Here is a 22670-nt window from a genome sequence, read left to right as displayed (position 1 = left end):
TGACATGTACTTTGACGTCACATATTCCCGCCAAATGGTCAACCGTTTGAATTGTTTTTGGCCTCTATCTCATGTTTCCAGTATTTGTATGCATTATATAATCGATTAGAACAATTAGAAAAAAATATGCATGTGACCTATTGTAAAAACAACTCTGCTGATAAGTTGTCTTCACCAGCGGAATTTTTGTTTTTATTTCTTTTATCACTAACTTCAGCCCACTCAAATCTGTGTCATATAAAAACAAGAAATTCATAGGAGAGCTTAACTCACTCGAATTTTGAAGCGGGTCAACTGTTGGAATGATATCGTTGGTTAATTTTGAGGCTATTGAACAATAATTATCATTTAACTGATTCAGGTTTATCTTTATTTCCGGATGGTTCTGTTTCTTATTTCCTCTCAAGTCATTTACTATTGCCCACATTTCTTTGTGTTTATTTTCTACTTCATTCAGTCTATTATTATATTAGTGGTCTTTGGTTAGTGTAATAGTTTATCTGTGAATACAACAAAAATTATTGTGTGACATAAGAAATATATTATCACTGTGGAATTTTCTGATGGTGGATTTTTCGAAGAAATTTTAAGTCCTTTAGTAATCCAAGGTTTGGATTTTTTTCGTTTTATCAAGAGCAGGGGAAAGGTCTTGCTAAATTTTTTCACAAATAAGTTTCTAAAATGCATTCACTGTATCTTCTGCTCCATGTATAGAATTCCAAACTGTGGTCTGACAGTTATTTTGAAATTGAACATAATTTCTTCTGCTGTATATTCGTCCAAACAGTTCACCCTGGTATATGTTTTTATGTCTGAGAATATTCGAGATGGAACAAAGAAAAGCCTCGTGATCAGATAATCCTGGATTTATTACTGAGCTTGATACATCCTTGATGTTTGTGCAGACGTAATCTATAATGCTCGATGCTCGATGAAAATTTAGATTATTATCAAAACACAAAAATAAATAAAAAAGAAAGACACGACGTTACTGGGTACATCCATATAACCATATAAATGTTAAACATGGTTCTTGTATAGTGTCAAAAATATTAACTGAGCATCCGAACAAATTTCATTTTTTTATAGAATGTCTGTACAGTCATTCAGTAGATTAGCTAGATTATTAAGAATACAAATTTTAGACTGGCTTTGGGAGTTGAAAAAAAGTTGTTAATTACACTGAGGTAAGTAAAAACTAAAATTGATATATACTATTATATTGTTTTTCAACTAGGTCACAAAACTCAAAATAATACTTCATTCTATGTAAGTTTGATATACGCGATAAAAAACAAAATGGATTCAGAGAAGGTCATTCCACTGAAACGGCAACAATAGAGTTCGTACAAATAATAAACGAAACACTCGAGAGAAAAAAATGTATTATTGGACTTTTCTTTGACCTGTCACGTGCATTCGACACGCTAAACTTTGATTTCATCGTGACAAAAATAAATATACTTGGGATTCGTGGAAGCATATCACAATGGATCCGTTCATTTCTAGAAGGTCGTAAGCTAATAGTGAAAATTAGTGAACAAACTTCCGATGATTATTGTTCTCATTGTTCAACTACTACCTTCCTGATTACATAAATGACGGAGAGGTTTATATGTTCGTAGATGATGCATCTATAATAGTATCGAGCCCAGATACAAATGAGCTACTCTGAAAAACAAATAACGTTATTCTCCAATTTGATAATTGGTGTGAAAAAACCGTCTGATCATAAATTATTCCAAAACTATGCGGTTCAAACTTTTCACAGAACAACTAAATATTAATAATCAGGCAATGATATTTCAAGAAAGTTGCAAAATTCTAGGTACAATCGATCCAAAAACTCGTGGTCTGAATCGTCTCTTTTGAGCATCATTCAGTTTTTTCAAATCAGGGAGTAAGCTTTTCAGAAAAAGTAATTCGGCGTTTCCTTGGTCAAACGATTCTTTCTTTTTTGTGTTTGCATTATATTTATTATATTCGGGCGGGTCTTAACACACGCCCGAAGAAGCCATTTTATGGCGAAACACGTGTTGCGTTTATATAAAACTGTTTAGTGAAAATCTCACAATAAAGTGTTTTTTGAATACGTTAGTTATGGATTTTCATCAAGTATCGGCCAGTTCCATCATATATTATTATTATTATTATTATTATTATTATTATTTTATTAGTCAGTGGGCTAGGCTTGAAGACGGGCAGTAAACAAATCTAAAGAAATGGACTTTAAATGTTCAAGACCGTCTCGGATATACCTACACAGTAGGTTGAATGGACTGATGCCTATCAGAAAACAACTACTCCACTGGCTAATACCAAGAACAGCGTTGGATTATATCCGACAGGCGTCAGTGCAGAAATCTTCCCAGAAAATTTCCTGCATATGCAATTGGTGATACAATTGTCGTTGAATTTGGTCGCCTTGGCAAAGACGAAACGGACTGGTTTAAGTTTGATGATAGTTGTGTCACGAAGTGTTCTGGCGATGTATTGAATCTATTGGAGCCTCTGGAGACACCCTACATTTTGTTTTATGAGAGAGGACATTGGCAGATCAAGATCTTCAGATGATGTGGTGTTTACTGATGGGTTTAATGATAATTAATCCCAAAATTTTGATGACGACAGACACACAGACTCATAGGTATAAATGACTAGTTGTTGTTAAACAAGTTGTTAAACAAATAGTTACAATATTTTTTATCAACCCAAAACTTCAGGTTTTCAACTTCAATACTGACGAAATTTAATACAATCTTTGAACCCCTATTTTTCCTCCTTAGGGGTGGAAATTCCTAATTCCCTTTCTTGATGCTTATTTACGTTATACAACGAACCTACCTGCATATTTCAAGATTCTAGGTTCAGTAGCTTCGGCTGCACGTTTATATAAGAACGGGCAACAGCTAGTAATTTATATGTTTACTTTAAAAATACAGTTACTGAAATTAGCAAAACTAATACAACCGTCGACGTCTGCCCTCATGCGTCTGCCCGCTTTCGGGTCGCAATCTCAGCGATGTTGCTTCATTGCTTAAACCGCCCCTCTACCCCCGCACATCGCCCACCGTCGTCGTACAGTAGCCGCGTCGCGTAATGGCTTACTGCATTGCGTTAAGTTAATTTAATCATGATAACTTTTAAACAATTCGTCCGAATTGCTTAGTATAGAAAACAAAGGTAATCTATAATAACTACTTAAAATGACAATTTTATTAATTTTTATAAGAATTTGACAGATATTCTAAAATGTGCATTGTAAAAAGAAGAATCAAATTTAATTGTATTCATGGCTCAGTATTTTGAATATATTGGCTACCACATGAGAGGTGTATATATGCTTTTGCGGACTTTTATTTAGAACTATTTAATAATAATAATAATTTCATTTGTAGTTCCTTATTACATATAAATACAATAATTTTTCAATCTATAAAACTGAAAAAAACTGCAAATGAAGCTAAAAACAACAGGTACCGGAAGGGTACTGTTGTTCTCAGTTCTATCCTCGAAGAAGAGAAAACTAAACTAGGGAAAAAAAGAAAAAAAACATGAGGAAGGAAAGAGGGAAGGGAAAGAAAACATGTTAAATTTTCATACTGAAAATTTTTCAGAAGTGTAAAATCTATGAAATCAATGACTTTCTGACCGAGCAGTGATGAGATATTTTTTGTAACAGCACTCAAATTAGGAAACTTCACTAACTTTATATTTTTGTGGAATATTATTATACAAACTCTACAGGGTGTTTCTTAAACACATGCTAATATTTAAGGAGGTAATTCTTAGACCCATTTTGAGGAAAAAACGTCCTATGGACGTATGTGAAAAAAACGTCCTATGGACGTATGTCCTAAACGCCTTAACTTTTGAGATACAGGGTGGCAAAGTTTTCAAAAATAATCAGTTTTTTAATAATAACTGAGATAATTTTGTAAACATCTTTGGCATATTTGGTGCATATGTTCCATGCCTCAAGGCGTATTTTCTGATGTACAATTTTCTTAATTTTCTCTGCCAGTGGCGTACGTACAAGTTTTGAAATGTATATTTTTGGCGAAAAAAATACTACGCCACTGCTTTATCGTGAATTAAAAATTATTTTTAAAATCTCCATACATTTTTGAGCACATTTGATTTGCTGGGTTTTCTTTGTCCGACGCATGGTTTTCGCTCAAAAAATTAAAAATCGCTTTACTTAAGGATAAATTCCTTAAAAATCTGATGCGATATCGTGCATCGACTGAAAGCAAACTAAGAGATCAGATTTGTTGCAAAATAATTGAGGATCTAAAAGGTATTTGTTTGTTGCCAGATGCACTGTTCTCAATTAAAATACGTCATAACGCAGCACCGCCTAATAATTTTTGAAAACATAAATTTAGTTATCCTGGAATAAATGACGTGTAGCAGAATTTATTTACTGCACCTCTTGGAAATATGGAGTTTGTCGATATGTGATTTCTTTTAAAGATTAAAAGCAGAAAAAACAGCGTACCCACCATAGCAATAAAAAACGGAATCTCTGTATGTACAAACGTCAGTTGCTAATATTGATGTTGGTTTAAAGTAAGGTGTTGGTGTTAAAAACTGTCACAGCGCGTTTTGATTGATTTTGAAGTGTTATTGAAGTTATTTTGGTAGTCCGCTGTTTTTCTGAATATCAGTAAATATGGTAAATTATACGAATGCGGAAATGGCGCAGATGAATTACGTATATGGCCTTGCCGATGGTAATGCAACAGAAGCCAGGCGCATTTATCAGGAAAGGTATCCTAATCGTGCCTTACCAGACAGCCGAACCTTTTCAAATATTCATCGTCGACTTGGGGAAACTGGTAGTTTCAAGAAAGGGACTCCGGAAGGTAGACCTCGTGTAGTAAGAACTCATGAAATTGAGGAAGCGGTGCTGCAAGAAATTGAGGAACATCCTGAGACGAGTACGAGGAAGATCGCTAGGACTCTGGATATTTGTCATCAAATTGTTTGGCGTATTTTGGTTGATTTTTTGTTATACCCATACCATATTTCAAGAGTGCAGCCATTACTCCCCAGAGATTTTCCACAGCGTGTGAACTTCAGTCAGTGGTATCTACAAAGTATTGCACTAAATCCGCAGTTTGAGACACACATTTTGTTCACAGACGAAGCAATTTTTTCTCGAAATGCCATTCAAAATTTCCATAACAATCATGTGTGGGCTGAAGAAAATCCCCATGCAATAACCGAAACCCATTTCCAACACCAATTTTCGGTTAATGTATGGGCAGGAATTATAGGTGATCATCTAATAGGCCCATTTTTTCTACCAGGACTCCTTGATGGTCGTTCTTATTTACACTTTCTCGAAGAAGACTTACCTGGGTTATTGGAAGATGTGCCACTTGCGTTAAGGAATCGAATATGGTACATGCACGATGGCGCCCCTGCTCATTTCAGTGTAATTATTCGAAACCATTTAAATACAGTTCATCCTAATCGTTGGATAGGTCGCGGAGGACCTCAGCAATGGCCAGCAAGATCCCCCGATCTCAACAGTTTAGTTTTTTTTTTATGGGGTCACCTTAAAACTCTTGTGTATAAAACTCCCGTTAATACTTTAGAAGATTTGAGAGAGCGAATAGTTGTCTCGTGTGAAACTATACGAAATACGTCGGGAATATTTGAACGGGTGCGTAATTCCATGCGTAGAAGGGCGGAAGCATGCATATTAAGTGCAGGTGGCCACTTCCAACAATTTTTATAATCAGTTTTGGTATTATTACTAATTAACAAATTTGTGCTATTCGTTAAGACTGTCACAAAATAAAATAAAACTCGTTTTTGTGAAAAATTTATTTTTTTGCAGATTATGTTTTCAAATATTATTAGGGAATTGTTAATGCGTTATGAAGCAATTTTCAGATTCTCATTCATTTTAGAAGTGATCTAATTTCTTAATTTGCTTTCTGTCGATTTTTATTTTTTTGAGTGAAAATCATGCGTCGGACAAAGAAATACCAGGAGATCAAATTTTCTCAAAAATAAATGAGGATTTTAAAAATGATTTTATTTTGAAAAAAAAGCATTGGCATAGTACTTTTTCCCCAAAAATATTCAATGCGAAACCCGTAGGAATGCCACTGTTTGAAAAAATACAAATTTGTGTACATCAGAAAATGCGCCTTGAGGCATGGAACATATGTACCAAATATGCCAAAGATGTCTACAAAATTATCTCAGTTATTATCAAAAAACTGATTATTTTTGAAAACTTTGCCACCCTGTATCTCAAAAGTTAATGTATGGACGTATGTCCTAAACGCCTTCTTCGTTCTTTTGGTTTCATTAAAAACTTTCAAAACAATGTGTTCCTGATCCTTATTTCAGGAAAAACCTAGAATTTTCCGGGAAAGAGATCACATTGGTTTGTTTCTCACTTAATCTGAAGTTGTTCGACAGTGACTAATTTCTCCACGAGAGAAAACTATTGCCAATATTATTTTTTGTTCCAGACAGAAGCACTCCTGTTCATCGACCTCCAGAAGACGAGGATTCCTTTCCAGTGATCCATGAGAGGGAACTCCATTCTCTACATCGAAATATACCTGCCTTAAGGAGGAGAGACGTTGATACTGCTACGATAAAACAACACTATTATCCGGAAGGTCAGTAGGGGATTTTTATTTCAAAGTTAGTTCTCGATGCTGATAAAAGTTTATGCAACAATATCATCTAACTTTTCTGAGAAAGTTCGAATTTCTCCACTTTATGACCTCTACCAAGTTCTTTGACATCCGAAATAGTCGAAATGAAATGTTGAGTAGCTAAACTTGCACGTGAAACCACTTCAGCATGGGCGATTTGTTGGCATTTTTTGGTGAATTTTGATGGTGTCAGAATGGTGATGATAGTGTCAATAGGATAATTTTCGCAGAGAATGAACGTCATTTCATCCAAATAGTGTTGAAATTATATAAAATTGAACTTTCATATATGTATATAAACAAAATATCCAGAAAAATATTTTCTCTAGCAATACTGAGACACAATGGTGTCTCAGTATTGTTCATGATAGTTATCGATGTCTGGACAGTTATCTGAAATTGAAATGCTTCCATATTCTCTTCAAACCAACTAAATGAATTAAACAATTTCAGATTCTTGCAATTTCTTACAATTTGAATTCAAAGACAAGAATATCTCATCATCTTCATGAAACAAGTAAAATAATTCCCATAATTTTCTATTCCCATCATCTTTTCATGATGGAATTTGAAATCAACAATTATCTCCTGAAGATTTTGCAACGGGACATCCTCGACACTCAACTGACTGCGTCCGATCCCCATGTCTCGAGATCATATGAGTCAGCGATGAAACGTCTTCGAAGAGCCTATATAATGGCGAATGAACATCAAAAAATTATGAATCATTTGAAGGGAAGCAAACATCAACAAATAAGTTGAGGGTAAAGAAGAAAGTGGTAAAGTATGAACTTCTCCTAATCAACAATCTCAGGAGCAATCTCAATTGATCAATTGATCAGGGCAACCTTCATTAAAAAAAATTGTATTAGTAGCTGCTGGAAGGTCGCCAATCTCAAGAGGAATTGTAATCACCGTAAAAAACTTGGGTATTTACCAAAATAGATTTTTGAAAACGCCCAGATAGATCAAATGCAGGAGGAAATAACGAATATTCTATATCGAGTCATAAAGTTCCCTTAAGGAAAAATTATGAAATCCAAAAGAGAATCAACAGGTCTCCGATACCAGAAATTGGACTTTGATACCAGAAAGTGGACTTTGATACCAGAAAAAAATAAAGAACTCGAAAAATACCAAAACTCCTCAATTTTTATAAAAATGAAAGTGAATTGTTGTTAGAAAAAACTGTTCCCAAACACCTGAACTAGAGAAGTTAGCGTCAAGAAGAGTATTCTGGTGTATGGGAGCAGTATTTGCTCCGAATCAATTATACGCCAGAGGTTCCAGTTCTACCTTTTTTTTTCACTTATAACACTGATGAGAAGTTCAAAGGAAGTATTATCGCTTGAAACCTCAAAGTCCAGTACTTCTATTATAAATGCTTGGTGCACAAATTGAAACGATAAAATTATGCCCCGCATGGGAAAAAATCACTTTCAACTCCCGTATTCATATTGCAGGTGATCTGTTCATTATATTTCATGGAAACAATTTTAAATACCGTTTTCAGTGGCTCCAGTAAGTGTTTCATAAATATATCTATCCACAAAAATACGCAGTTAATAATAGATTATTTATGTACAATATAGGAACCAATGCCTTTTTTGAGATATCTGTTTAAAATCTGTTTAAGATCTGTTCTTCCGTTAACCAGCTGTCGCACCCCTACGAACGACAACCCTCGGAAGTCAAAACTTGTGCGAGCTAAGGATTAACGAGGTCTTACCTTTTAACGTGTGATACCTAACACGGGTTGGACGATAGCAAGTGAAGATCGATCGTTCAGACTAGGGCTTGAACCACCGACCAACACGGCAGTCAATTCGCCGAACCGCTTGGCTACCGACCGACCATATGGCTGCATTCTCCTGAAAAACTCTGATTATATGATTCACACTCAGCTTATAACGATTACAACATTATAGCAACAATATGGATAGATGAAAGGATCGATAGAGAGGTATATTCAGAAATGTAGTGAGGCGAAAATCTGACGGTTTCCCAGCTAGTTTGCTTTCAATAGAGAAATGAAACAAAACATATGGTGTTGTGAAATATTTCTAAAGAGATGGTATATGAGAAGTATCTGAGACAACTTTTCTGACACTTGTCGATTCACCTAAATGCTCAATAGGAGTCTGCCTCACAGTAGTAGATGTGCTATATGATGAGCAAATAATTATTCTCTCTTAAATTCCCATAACAGTGTGGAAAAAACTAAAGAAACGCTGATGTCAATTCAAGTTGAGAAAAATTTCAAAATAATAATATTCTCAATTATCCCAATTATGGATAGTCACATGTTATCGACATTTACAGTTTCCCGCAACTTTATACGAGGCTATTCAAATTCGTTTCTGTACATAGAGATCTCGTAAACAATAAGAGATAGAGTGTCGGTTAAATTGTGGTAAAGTTGCGTATTTCAGAGACCTATTCAATGATGTAAAAAAAATCGAATATAGCTCTTTTGGTTCTGGAGATATACAGAAAAAAACAAAAAATTCCAAAATATTTTTTTGGCTATATCTTCTTTATTCGCAGACATATTGAAAATATGTCCACATTTTGCGATTGGCACCTGATGTGGGCTCTCAGAATATACCCATGAATCTTTTATACAGGGTGTCATCTGACGTGGGCCACCCCCATCTTTGAATTTTTAAATACGGACCTGTATTTTTTGTTGTAGATTTTGGATTATAGACGTTAACTTCATACTGAAAAATTAAATTAAATTTTATATTTCGAAATTTTTTGTTAATATTCGATTATAATTGTGTGAATTATTCCCTTTTAAATTACGGCCCTGGAAATTGGTTGACTGAGTTAAATACAAACACAATAGCAACCACAACGTCTCCTTATGTACCGTAGAATTTTTAGAGAGTTTTATTTTTCATTTTTAGGTACCTATTCATATTTTTTCATATTTCCAGTGCTCTGAGCGTTTTCTACAATGAACTTCGAATAAGAACACCTTTTATGATTATTTGAAACATATCTACAAATATATTAAATGTGTTTTGATGAGCAGAAAAAGAAATGATAGCAATGATAACATCCGAAACGAACACTATAATTGTAATAAAAATTGAAATGAAGTAATTTATATACACAAAAAAAGTAATGGCACAATAAATGTTCGAATTGGAGCCCTTCCATTTCGAGACAAATAATGGGCCAATGAGATGGCCTAAAAGATCACCAGATCTTACTTTTTTGGACTATTTTCTATGAGGGACATTGAAAAATAGGATTTATGCTGGCAGAGATATAGAAAATGTTGAAGACTCGAGATTGAGGATTTTGAATGATTTCGCAACAACGCTGCAAATAAGTGTATTAAATGCAATAAATGATATGAGAAACCGAGTTCAAAAATGTCTCGAAATGAAAGGAATCCAATTCGAATATTTATTATGCCATTAATTTTTTCCTATATATAAATTACTTCATTTCAATTTTCATTACAATTATAGATGGTATTATTGCTATCATTTGTTTTTTCGGTTATTAAAACACATATAATATATTTTTGATGTAGATATGTTTCAGATAATCATAAAAGGTTCTCTTATTCGAAGTTCATTGTAGAAAAATCTCAGAGCAATGGAAAAAATATGAATAGATAACTAAAAATTTTTAAAAAATCCCGAAAAACTCTACGGTACACAGGGAGACGTGAAAGTTGCTATTGTGTTCTTATTCAACTCAGTCAACCAATTTCCAGGGCCATCGTAATTTAAAAGGGAATAATTGCCACAATTATAATCAAATACTACCGAAACATACAATTGAATTTGATTTATAAGTATGAAGTGAACGTCTATGATACAAAAACTACAACAAAAAATACAGGTCCGTATTTAAAAATTCAAAGATGGGGGTGATGACCCAAGTCAGATGACACCCTGTATGAAAGATTCATGGACATATTCTGATAGCTCAAATCAAGTGCCAATAACAAAATGTGGACAGATTTTCAATATGTCTGCGAATAAAAAAGATATAGGCAAAAAAATATTTTGGGATTTTTTGGTTTTTCCTGCATATCTCCAGAACCAAAAAAACTATATTCGATTTTTCACATCATTGAATAGGTCTCTAAAATACGCAACTTTGCCACAATTTAACCGACATTCTATCTCTTATCGTTTACGAGATCCCCATGTACAGAAACGAATTTGAATAGCCCTGTATAATCTGCCCTGTGAATCAAGAATGCCGAATCTACATTCTTCATGATTTTGAGCATGACTGCGTTTTATGAAAAAACCATTTGTCTTACAAATTACAATATAATAGTTGAAGCGATATGAGTATGACATGCAACTATCTCGAATAATGGTCGTCGAGATTTCTTATTGGTACGAAGATGCAAAACGGTGCAAACCATTCTCAAACATGTGTCAGATGATTTTTCACAAAATATAGATACAACTTTCCATATCATGTGGAAATGACATTTTTTCACCCTTTTCTCATTCTCCTCATGATGTTTGTTATGGCATTGATTTTTCTATTCACGTGAGATCCAAATGGTGCTGCTAGCTATTTTATTTGGGTTTTATAATGTTCATGAATATTTTTATTAATGGAGTTTTTCCCAACACCAAACTGTTATTTTAACACCTCGACACATGTATGTGCAATATTGTGGAATTGAATTTTTTATAGCTTATAATATTTTAATTATAAGATTCACCTAACAATTACATAAAGACACATCATGAAATTAATTTTTAAGACTAGTACATAAGGTAATTTGTGAAATTGATTTCATATAGCTTATATTTCAATTATTATATTCACCTTACTATTACATAAAGACACATTGTAAAATTCATTTAAGACTAATAGATAAGAGCAATATGTGAAAATAATTTTATATAGTTCATAATATTTCAATTATTAGATTAACCAGACTATTACATAAGAACACATTGAAACATTATTTTAAGACAAGTATATACATAAGGCAAATTGTAAAATCAATTTAAAACACTCAAGACACAGTTATCTAGAACAGGTATCTATGGTAGAAATAAGGATAGCTTTGTGAGTATGTTTAGTTTGATATTCCTCTTGAAGATGATCACTTGGTGGTCGAAACACGTGTCGAGGTGTTAAAATAACGGTTTGGTGTTGGGAAAAACTACAGTTATATTCATTACTACACCAAAGATTCCAAACAGTGCATCACAAATATTCTTGATTGAAATTTCCATTTTTCTCATTACATTTTTTCAACTTCGTTTATATAAGTTTTCCAGCATGACACACGTCAAAAACAAAGAAATGAAAGAAATAATCCAGTAATAATGAAAAACAATATTGCTAAGATTGAACATTCAACTCTTTTTTTTCATAGAATACGAGGTACGTTTAAAAAATTAGATAAATTTCAATTCTTTCCAAAAAATGAGTATTTATCCATTACTTTCTATTTTGTCCCCTTCAAAGTAGTCTTCCTTAGATATAAAACACTTGTGTCAGCGTTGTTTCCAAATTCCGAAGCAGTTCTGATGTGCACTTTTTGGAATTTCCTTCAGGTCTCTCAGCGATTCGGTTTTTATCTCCTCAATCGTCGTCCTTTTATAGGTCCCTTATTTTGGAAACAGGTTGAAGCCGCAGGGGGTAAATTTGGTGAATACAGTGGCTGAGGCATAATTACGGTGTTGGTTTTGGCCAAAAAATAACGAACAAGCAATGACGAGTGAGCTGGTGCATTATCGTGATGCGAAAGCCATAACTTGTGCATCTTCAATACCGTGTTGCTTCTTGCAAGTGACGCATAACTTCAAGATAATACTCCTTAATGTCAGTACAATCATGTTGCAAGATCGCCTGATGCACTACACCACTCTAATCGAAGTAACAGTGAGCGAAACCTCGAACTTGGCGTGTTTTTTTGGTCTTGGCTGTCATGTACTCTTCCATTGGGACGATTGCACTTTAGTTTCAATGTCACAACCATAAACCCATGATTCGTCACCAGGTATGATCCTTTTGAGCAAATCGGGATCGCTGTTGACGTATGGCTCAGGAATTGCTTCATACAAAAAAATTGAATGACATGAGCCAACCGATATATCGACATCCTCAGTAACTTCTCTCATAATAATTGGATGATGCTTCATAACAATTTTATTGACTTTTCAACATTTCCATCGGTTGTAGATGTGCTGGAGAGACGTGATCATTCACATCTTCTCGACCTTCTGGTTGTACCACTTGCAAACATTTTTCTAACTCAGAGTACAATCACAGTATGCCACTGTCAACAATTCAAGTGTTTTTGAGCACTTAATTCCATCTTTTACACAAAATTTAATGCAAATTCTTTGATTATTTTTTTTGATAGCAGAAAATCGCCAAACACACAAAATGCTTCCAACTTGTATGCCTTTCACCAACAAACCAAACATGCTGAATAGCTGAAACTGCGACCATATATTCGAGACGAGTGTATCAACATAAAAAAAATAAATCCGCTAATCGAATGTACATAGCCCGCAAAATTTAAAAGTTCACCTTATTCTCTGAACAGCTCTCGTATGTTAAACCTGAGCTCAGAAAACGGAGAATACTTGCTACTGATATTGATGATCCCGCAGTTGTTAATTTGATCGTTTCATTCCAAATCACGTTATTTAGTGACCTTCCGTCCCATAGGAAATCTGAATCCCATTTGCAAATAAGATTCTGGATCAAGTGTATCGACTACTGTGATAACTCCAATTCATTCGATTATAATGTTTTTTATCAATGAATAAGTTCTTGAAAATTCATAAAATCAACAACCATTTCATATTTCCTAGGTGGGTGGGGCTGGTTGGTTTGTGGAGCTGCATTTTTGGCTCATCTCCTCACATCAGGACTACAACTAGCTTATGGTTTATTATACCTCTACACTATGAAGTTCCTCTTGAAAAAATATCAAGATAAGGAGATCTATGTTATGGGTGCAGGTGAGTTTATTAGTACATCAATACATATTATAAAGTCCCCCGCCGTTTCTGTCTTTCTGTTTTTTAGATTATGGAAGGTAAATAATCTCGAAAAAATCAATAAATCATACTGATATGTATATTATAATTCAGTTCATTCGCATATAACATATGTATGGGATGTTCTGGGATAAAAATTTCGGAACATTCAAGATCATCATGGAGCTATGGTAAACCAAAAGTTTCAGATTATTCCCGAACATTCCACAATAATTTTTTTGAATAAAAAGTTTTATCGAAAGTAATACAAATTATGGAACAACAAAAATTAATTGGCGCTCCGGGGCGACTTGCTTTTTCAGCTGCAGGAAAACCCGGAAAAACCTGCAGCACCACATGATGCTACTGAGAAAAGAAAAAATCTGTTTTAATATTACTAGATTATTCTAAGGTATTTTATGCTCTCAATCACAGAATATTACAAGCCAATTTTAATTTTATAGGGATCAGCAGAAAAGCTACGGAACTTCTATCCTGCTATTTAAGTCATAGAACTATATGGTGGAAATGTTTCTGAATTTTTAAGAATTGATAAAGGCGTACCACAAGGGTCAGTATTGGGGCCTCTACTATTCAGTCTATATACTTACAATTTTCCTAAGTCCTTCCTATCATGCACGCAGCACTATTATGCTGATGATATACAATTATATTTATCATTCAAACCTGAAGAATACTCTCAGGATATTAGTGCTTTGAATTTTGATGTATATAATCTTGCGTAATTCTCAAATAATCATTGTCTAAAACTGAATTCAAATAAAACTGTTGCAATCGTTTTTGATAGAAATAATGCAAGAAAAGAATTTACTGCAAACCACTTTGCTAGCATTCAGATTATGTAAGATTATGTGAGTGTGTTTTATTCAACCCACCCCAAACAATAATACAGTACATTATAACTCATTCAGCTAATGTATCATATGTCATCAGTAATAAATGTGTATTTAGTATGTTTCTGAGTTGGTAGAATTTAAAAATAAGTTTTCACGAGAAAATCTACGTGTTTGTCCCAGCGTAAATGTTAGTCAAGCATCACACCCAAATATTTTTTGTATCCGTTTTCTTTATACGTGGACAAGAACAATTTATAGGAGTTTGGCAATTGGGGGTGTGTATGAAAATGTTTTCCTCTAGTGGTTGGTCTCTTATTGTTGATGAAAAGGTTAGGAATTTTGTTTTGTCGACGTTTAGACTCAGTAGACTAAAATTCTGCCACGAGAATATTATGTTCAATCCATTTTGTGTTTTTGCATAAGTAGAGTCCAATGTGTTACCATAGAAAATCAATGCGGTATCATCGGCAAATGAAACAATGTCACCGTCAAAGTCCTTCAGGTTCTAAATGCTGTTTGGACCCATGACAGTGCCTTGGGGAACACCAATGGAGTCTGGCTATGAGTTTCGTTTCAATCTTTCAGTTTTCACCAAAAAATGAATATTGTTAGTTTTATTAGGAATCACACGTTGAAAAGTAAGACCGCACAAGTTTCGACTTTTGAGGGTTAATGATAGATGGTTAACGGAAAAACATATTTTAGCATATTTTTTTAAACACATGTTTAATCGAAATTTTGGATAGAATCAGGTCAGAATGCAACAATTTCCTGTCACAAATGATTCAAAGCTCATTATTCCACCTGTCACCGACGATTAACACAACCTATAAAGTCAGGAATGCCAACACAAAGGAAAAAGCCATCGCAGGAACATAATGCCGATGTAATTTTGTCGCACGAACGGATTAGAGATAGGGCCTCTGTTTGACTGCGTTACACACGAAAAGCAATCAGTAATTTATGGAGGGATGAGATGGTATCTCTTATCCGAACAGTAAGCGTACCTCGCGGCATAACAAATTGGTTGAAATGACGTGTGTTGCATTCCTGGCACGGAGTTCTTTTTATTATTCCAGTTGTATCCCCCTTATTTTTGTGTTATTGTCGATAATAGAGTTATTTCCGATGCGGGCCAATGATTACCAGAGTCGTAATATACATGTTATCCAATTTTGATAAGACGGGTTATACTTCAACGAGAAAGGAAGTAATCTTCGTATTGAGAGAATTTGAATTATGCCTTCAGAACAGATCGTTTATTTTTTCCCAAAAATCAGTTTCATATTTCAGAACCTAATTAGATGGAACAATTTTGGTCAGGTCAGGTCAAGAAGTTTATCTATATTGAATACTCAAAACGACAATTGTATCAATTTTTATAAGAATTTGACAGATATTCTAAAATGTGTATTGTAAAGAAAGTATCCAATTTAATTGTATTTATGACTCAGTATTTTGCATATAGTGGTTACCACATAAGATGTAGATACATGCTATCAAGGACTATTCAAGATAAACAATCTTACGGTACATTTTCTGCCCAGTAGAATAATATAACTAGAAGGCTTTCTTACCACCTGATCCGCCCGAGTTGCCGAGCACCTTCAACCGCTCTCAAGATAAGATTCTCATCCAACGCATTCAGTGCTGTAGTATCGAAGGATTCGAAGGTCCCACGGGCATCGGATTAGTTATAATGAACGGTCGATAATTGAATTGGTTATTGTATAAACGAAACAACTCCACTTTTTGGTCAAAATGAAGTGTTATATACATATTTCAGATAATTAGTCAGTGCACCGTTGAGTCTATAAAGGAGACAAATCCGATTTACTATATGAACATTAAAGCGTCACAAAATTTTGGTTGAGTGTATAAAGGAAATAAATCCACTACTTGTTCCCTTCATACACTCAATGTGAGGGCGTTGCAAGCGGACTTTTGACAGCAACCAGTAGTAATCATTCTAAATTATTATTAGTATGCATTAGGTATTGACTAAAGTAACATTATTTTGTTGTTTTACGTGAAACTACGTAGTATTTTGTAATAAAATAGATGAGAATATGTCATATTCCAACAGTGATAGTGGAGAACCACAATGTAAACGAAAAAAAGGTGTTCGAAACAGTGAAAAGTATAATAATAATGTTCGGATTCAAGCAAGATTATTTGGGCAAAAGTACACAAGTCAAAAAGGAATCGAAAGAGCTGCAAAACAAACAGGGCCGGACTGTAGGTAAGGATTCCATTGATTTAAGAAAGTTTTTCAAATTTGATCAGTCAATCAGCCTTTCTGGTAATATTAAATTTATTTAAATTTCAGATGTAAAAGAAAATGTATGGAGATGTTGTCACACGATGAAAAGATAACGATTTTCAAATCGCTTTACTGTGGTAAGCCCAAAAACGAACAAGACACTTTTTTGATGGGTCTTGTGGATGTTGAAGATATTAAAAGACGTAGGCCAAAATATCCGGAACCAAAGCAGAATCGTCGAGGTAATTTCAAATATCATGTTCTGAACGGAAGCGTGCGACGTGAAGTATGTAAAAAAGCATTTCTGAGTCTTTATGCTTTATCAAGTAAAGCAGTTTTCCGTCTGACTATATTACTTTCGAATTACTCTAGACCCACTGACAAACGTGGTCGTCATGGTAATCGAGGTAATGCTATACCTGAAGCTATTATCTGTAAAATCCATACTCATATTTCTGCATTTCCGACGAAAGAAACTCATTATGGTAGTAAACCATTAAAATACCTTGAATCGACCTCAACAGTAAAAAAAATGTATGAAATGTTTTGTTTGGAAAATGGAGATCTTGCAAAACGCGTTAAGTATGAATACTACTTAAAGCAGTTCAACGAAAATTTTGGATATCGGTTTGGTAGACCACAAGTAGATGTCTGTCCAACATGTGAAGAGTTGGCAGTGAAACTAAAATCACATGTGTTGAACGACAACGCAAAGCGTGTGGCTAGTGCAGAACTAATAATACATAAGAGACGTGCCTCAAAGTTCTATAAAAAAATTGAAAATGTCCGAGATTTGTGTGCCCAAAACCAACATATCGGTGCGATTGTTTTCGATTATATGCAGAATCTGCCTTTACCTGATATGCCAGTAAACGATATGTTCTACCTTCGAAAACTTTGGCAATATGTTTTTGGTGTTCACAACTTAAAAACCAATGATGCTACATTTTACACATACTTTGAAGGTACCGTCAAAAGGGGTTCAAACGAAGTTGCAAGCTTTCTGAAAGATTACCTAGATACAATACCAAAACAGATTACCGAACTACATATCTTTAGTGATGCTTGTGGCGGACAGAACCGCAATCATACTATTATTAGATTGTTATCAGCTCTCACCATGCATGTAAGGTTTACCGAAATTCATCAATATTTTCCTGTTCGTGGCCATTCATTCCTGCCATGTGACAGGGATTTTGGTCTAATTAAAAGAATAGTGAGACGCCGAGATCGAATTTTCACACCAATGGAATATATTTCTATCATCGCTAATGCAAAGAAAACTCGACCATATTTTGTGGTCAAATTAGTTCAAACCGAAGATATACTAGACTACAAGAGTTGGTGGCCTAAATATTTTAAAAAATCTTGTACAGAAACTACTACTAGGAAGAGGGGAGCAGGGGAAAATCGCCAGAAATTCAGCATTTCTACGTACAAACACTTCATTTATAAAAGTTCTACACCTGGTTACGTCATTGCAAACGATTTCATAGATGGGTTCGTAACATCTACATATAACTTAGCAAAAACTGCCAATAAACCGCAGTTACCTACTGACCGAGCCTACATACAAAAAGTGCCGATTAAGACAAAGAAAATAGAAAATATCGCAAAAATCGTCAAGTATATTCCTGACGAACATCAACCCTTCTACACTCAATTTGAGAATTGGCCCACTACTGCCTTGGAGTACGATTCCGAGTGACAATAATGTATAAGTTGTTATTTAAAATATGTTTTGATGTTCTACAGTTTACATTAAAAATGTTCCCATGTTCTGCATCATTGTTTTATTACCTTTATTTGCATTATGTTTGCATGATAATACGATTTATCGTATAAAGGAAACAAATCCAGCTGTTCAAAAATCACCTGTCACTTTTATGTTCCATCTCAGCTCTTTATGTTATACCTCATTGTATTTGGGATGCTTATCCCTTCATTTCTTCCTTAGTGCATTTTCGAGTTGGACTTACCGTTTGTGTGATAAAACGTTTTTTTCAATTTTCTCGAAATCGTCTATGTTGGACATGTTCCCTTTATACAATCACCGATTCAATTGATGTTGTGTTTAGTTTATTGGCTGTTATAATTGTTTTTAGTTTTTGTAGTTGGTTATTGTTGTTTGTTCCATTATTAAGTGATTAGAAAATAGGAGATGTAAAAAATACATTATTATATGAGCGCACGCCTATGGTAAAAGAACGAAATTGGCTCCGCACTTCGTTTCGAAGTCACCGAGAACTTTTTTTTATTGTTTATTGTCCCTTCAACCTTTCAGGTTATTGGAGACGGCATATTACATGTCACAGTAAATATAAAAGTGTAAATAAACAGATACACTTATTCTAGTATAATCTAAATTTCATTGACTGAACCAGTATTAGTTAAGTATAGTCTATCCATTCCTAATTGGAACGGCAATAAAAATAAGAGCACTACGAGGGTTGTTCACAATTACTGCCCGGCAAATGGGAAATGTATATACTACCAGTGCTTTTATGTTCAAAGCGTCCCTGGTACAGTCATAAACATTTCTTGCCTGTGGCCCCTAGTCGCCCAGATAGTTAGTAAACGTGCTATCAAATGTAGTTGAGAAATAAAGGCTCGGCTAGCTGGACTGGCTGAATACTAATTTTTTGTCCGTTTCACAATATTTCTTTATCAGTGCCATGTGTTCGTGGGGTTAGGTGGGGTAGTGAGTGGTTTTGCAAACCGATTTTTGAAAATTTTTGAAAACTGATATTTTTGCACTCGACGCGCATTTCGCTAACAAGGTTAGCATTCTCAGGAGAAGCAAATTGATACTGAATCTAAAGACAAGGGATAGATGTTAATATACCTAAAGTTTTTTGGTCCAATGTGGACTTTGTTTGTTGAATGATGATTATCCTAATTGATATTTCGGTAATTAACTAGTGGAACCACTACCTGCAAACTAATTTGTCCACTTTTTAATCTATTGTTGACAAGTACTGTACTTTGAACACACCTTCTTCAAGGGGAAAATGTTTCGTACCTAACGCTTTGCTTTTGTCGGCCAAAAATATAAAAGATTCGTCTGCTGATTACCACGAAGATATGAGTGCGGCTTCATTCGAAACCTGGTTCAGTGAGCAGCTTCTACCAAATATTCCTCCAAACTCGGTTATTGTTATGGATAATGCTTCGTATCATTCTCGGTTATTGACTACAATACCAAACAATAACACAAAAAAAGCAGATATTGTTGATTTCATGCGAAATCATGACATGGAAATACCCGAAAAGATTCCAATGAAAAAGGTATTACTGGCGACCATATATTATTGATTCGATGTGTGAAACACGTGGTCATATTCTCTTATGTTTGCCTCCATACTATTGTGTGTTCAATCCAATTGAAATGGTTTGGGCCACAATGAAAGAAAGCTTGCGAAAATGTAACCAGTCACCGACTTTGAATGCTGTGGTGCTTGACAATATAAGGCGAGTGGTGAATGAAGTAGGTAATAGTGATGTGTGGAAGAACTGTGTGGCCCACGTTATAAAAGAAGATAACAAATATTATGTGCAAAGTTCCATAAATCCGATCGTTATTCAACCCGATGATGATTCCACCTCATCCGAATATAGCGAAGGAGAATTTTGATTTTTGTGGCAAATTTGTTGGCCTTGTTATTTTGTAAATATATGTCTGACGAGAATTCGATGTGATTATTTGTTTTTTCATTGTATTTTAGAGTGCTCGACTCGGAAATCAACTAACTCATGGGGTGATCAATTGCTATGATTGCAAGAATAAGTAACTGAAAAACTACCACTGAAAAATAATATGTCGACGCCAATGTCGAGGCGGGATTTCCTTCTCTGTGCTGTTCCAATTGGTATTGGAAATACTATAACTTATATTGCAACCTTCCTTCAGAATTTGAGCAAGAATTGAAGGTAATCCATATGGTTTTCGATGTCGATTGTAGGCTTTACACTCGATTGAAATATAGGGCAGTGGCATATTTCCCAGGTTGGTTCTTGGGTTTCTTCGATCAGGTGGAAATGTGTGATGCGGGTGTGTCCAAGACGTAGTCTAATGACTATGATTTGTTGTTTTCTTTCCAGAGAAAATGTTTTTCGAGGGAGTACGGTTTTTTTCACTTCGTCCAATTTCGACTAGGAGAGGCTCCATTCAGCTTGCCATGCGTTAATGATCATCTCTTTGAATATTTGTTTGAGGTCAGATCTAGCAGTTTTGGTTATTGAGTGAAGTTCGTCAATATCCGTTGCATCTCTGGCTAATCGATTGGCTATTTCGTTTCCCTATATACCCATCTGTGATAGTACTCATAAGAACTGAGATGATGAAGTTCTTTTTTAATAAGGATGAGGATGAGATGTGAGGGATACTGTTGAGATATTGCAGTTATTGCGCTGAGGTAGTAATGATAATTGTTTTTTCATTTTCAAGGCACCTTGTATATTCTAATCCTTTGAGGATGGCAATTGGTTCTCCCGACAAAACTGAGGAGGCCTCAGAAAGCTTGTGGCATGAGATATATCGAGACGCGGTGGTAAAAGCTGCGGCAGTTCCGTTTTCTGTTTTTGAAGCATCTGTGTATATGTGATTATAATCTTGGAAGTTACTCATTATTGATGGAAGTTTTTCTTGATGGCTGTTTGGTTTGTGTTGGTTTCATTGAAACGTATTAATGATTTGTTACTATCTGGTAGTTACACTTGGTTAGGTGTCTGGGAATTGGAATTGGAGTGTATGTAGGTATCTATTCAGTCATTCATAGAATGGAAGGTCTGTTTTTTTCTTCTGATCATACATTATTTCAAATCGGTCGGAAAATACATTTTGGTAAACAGGGTTCCTTTCATTAGTAGATATCGTGGTTGCATAACTGAGACTAAGATATTACCTTCTGTAATATAATAAGGATTACCGAGAACTTTGTGAATTTATGAATGAAAGTTGTGAAAGTGGTCTCGCTGGTTGATTTTTACTGTATTATCTGCATGTAAATTCAACGGTATAGACAGCGCACGCCAAGATAGCTCTCAGAGAGCAAGACTTTGTCCGACTCATTCAATACTTATCTTTATAGTATGACCAAAATTACATAAAACCTTTGTGAATTGTAGCCTATATATTATACTGATGTATAAGCTGTATTTATATAAAATTTCATCTGAATCTAAAGAGCCACAAACATACATACATCCTCACAAACTTTCACATTTATAATAGTATTGATAGAAGAAAAAGGCTCAAAGCTTAGTAAAAGGTATCAATAGGTATAATGTCAAATGAAATGAAAATTACCAATTTTAGTTAGTCGCAATGTATGAAACTATCTATACCAGTTCTCCAATATTTTTCATACGCTGAAGTTGATAGATAAATTCATTTCACGAGTGAATGTGCCTAGACTATGTCAATAGATATAGGTCTAGCTGAAATAAAAATTGCAAATTTCAGCTAAGCAAAATAGTATAGAAAACGTTATTTGAAATCTATTTCAATATTAAATGACAATCTTCAATTACGGGGGTTGGTTGTCAGACTACTTCTATAATAATGGTATTTTCGAGTATCATTTATTATAATAATGTTAGTTTTCATCTAAATGGCAAAAATAGTGTATACAGCTTGTTACTTCCGTACAGATTTTTGCGAAATTTCTAATTATCATTTTTGGGTGAGAACTAGTCAAAATTCAAAACTAATACGTCATCATCAGGACGTATACAGACATATCACAGGTATATGAAATCAAAGTTACATTATAACAGAATGAGAGAATGAAAATTCCACTAAAAGCAACACAATGTCAAATTCGGTAAAAACGACAAAAAATGTTCGTCACTGCCTTCAAAAACG

The 22670-nt window shown here is 34.5% G+C and overlaps 1 protein-coding gene across 3 annotated transcripts in view; it reads left to right on the top strand.

The window, feature by feature from the left end:
* LOC111512640 (monocarboxylate transporter 2) overlaps positions 1 to 22670 on the top strand; it is a 311021-nt gene that overhangs the window by 166459 nt on the left and 121892 nt on the right. For all 3 annotated transcript variants that reach the window (XM_074183936.1, XM_074183941.1, XM_074183948.1), the window contains exons 2-3: positions 6498 to 6650; positions 13517 to 13666. In XM_074183936.1, the coding sequence (XP_074040037.1) occupies positions 6498 to 6650; positions 13517 to 13666 (303 nt within the window). The remainder of the gene's footprint in view (positions 1 to 6497; positions 6651 to 13516; positions 13667 to 22670) is intronic.

This window comes from Leptinotarsa decemlineata, unplaced genomic scaffold (assembly GCF_025532065.1).
Source record: "Leptinotarsa decemlineata unplaced genomic scaffold, Ldec_3_MD MMD2_P_RNA_scaffold_2, whole genome shotgun sequence".
Lineage (NCBI taxonomy): Eukaryota > Metazoa > Arthropoda > Insecta > Coleoptera > Chrysomelidae > Leptinotarsa > Leptinotarsa decemlineata.
Note: the sequence above shows the minus strand (reverse complement) of the source record. Positions and strands in the feature narration are given on the sequence as shown.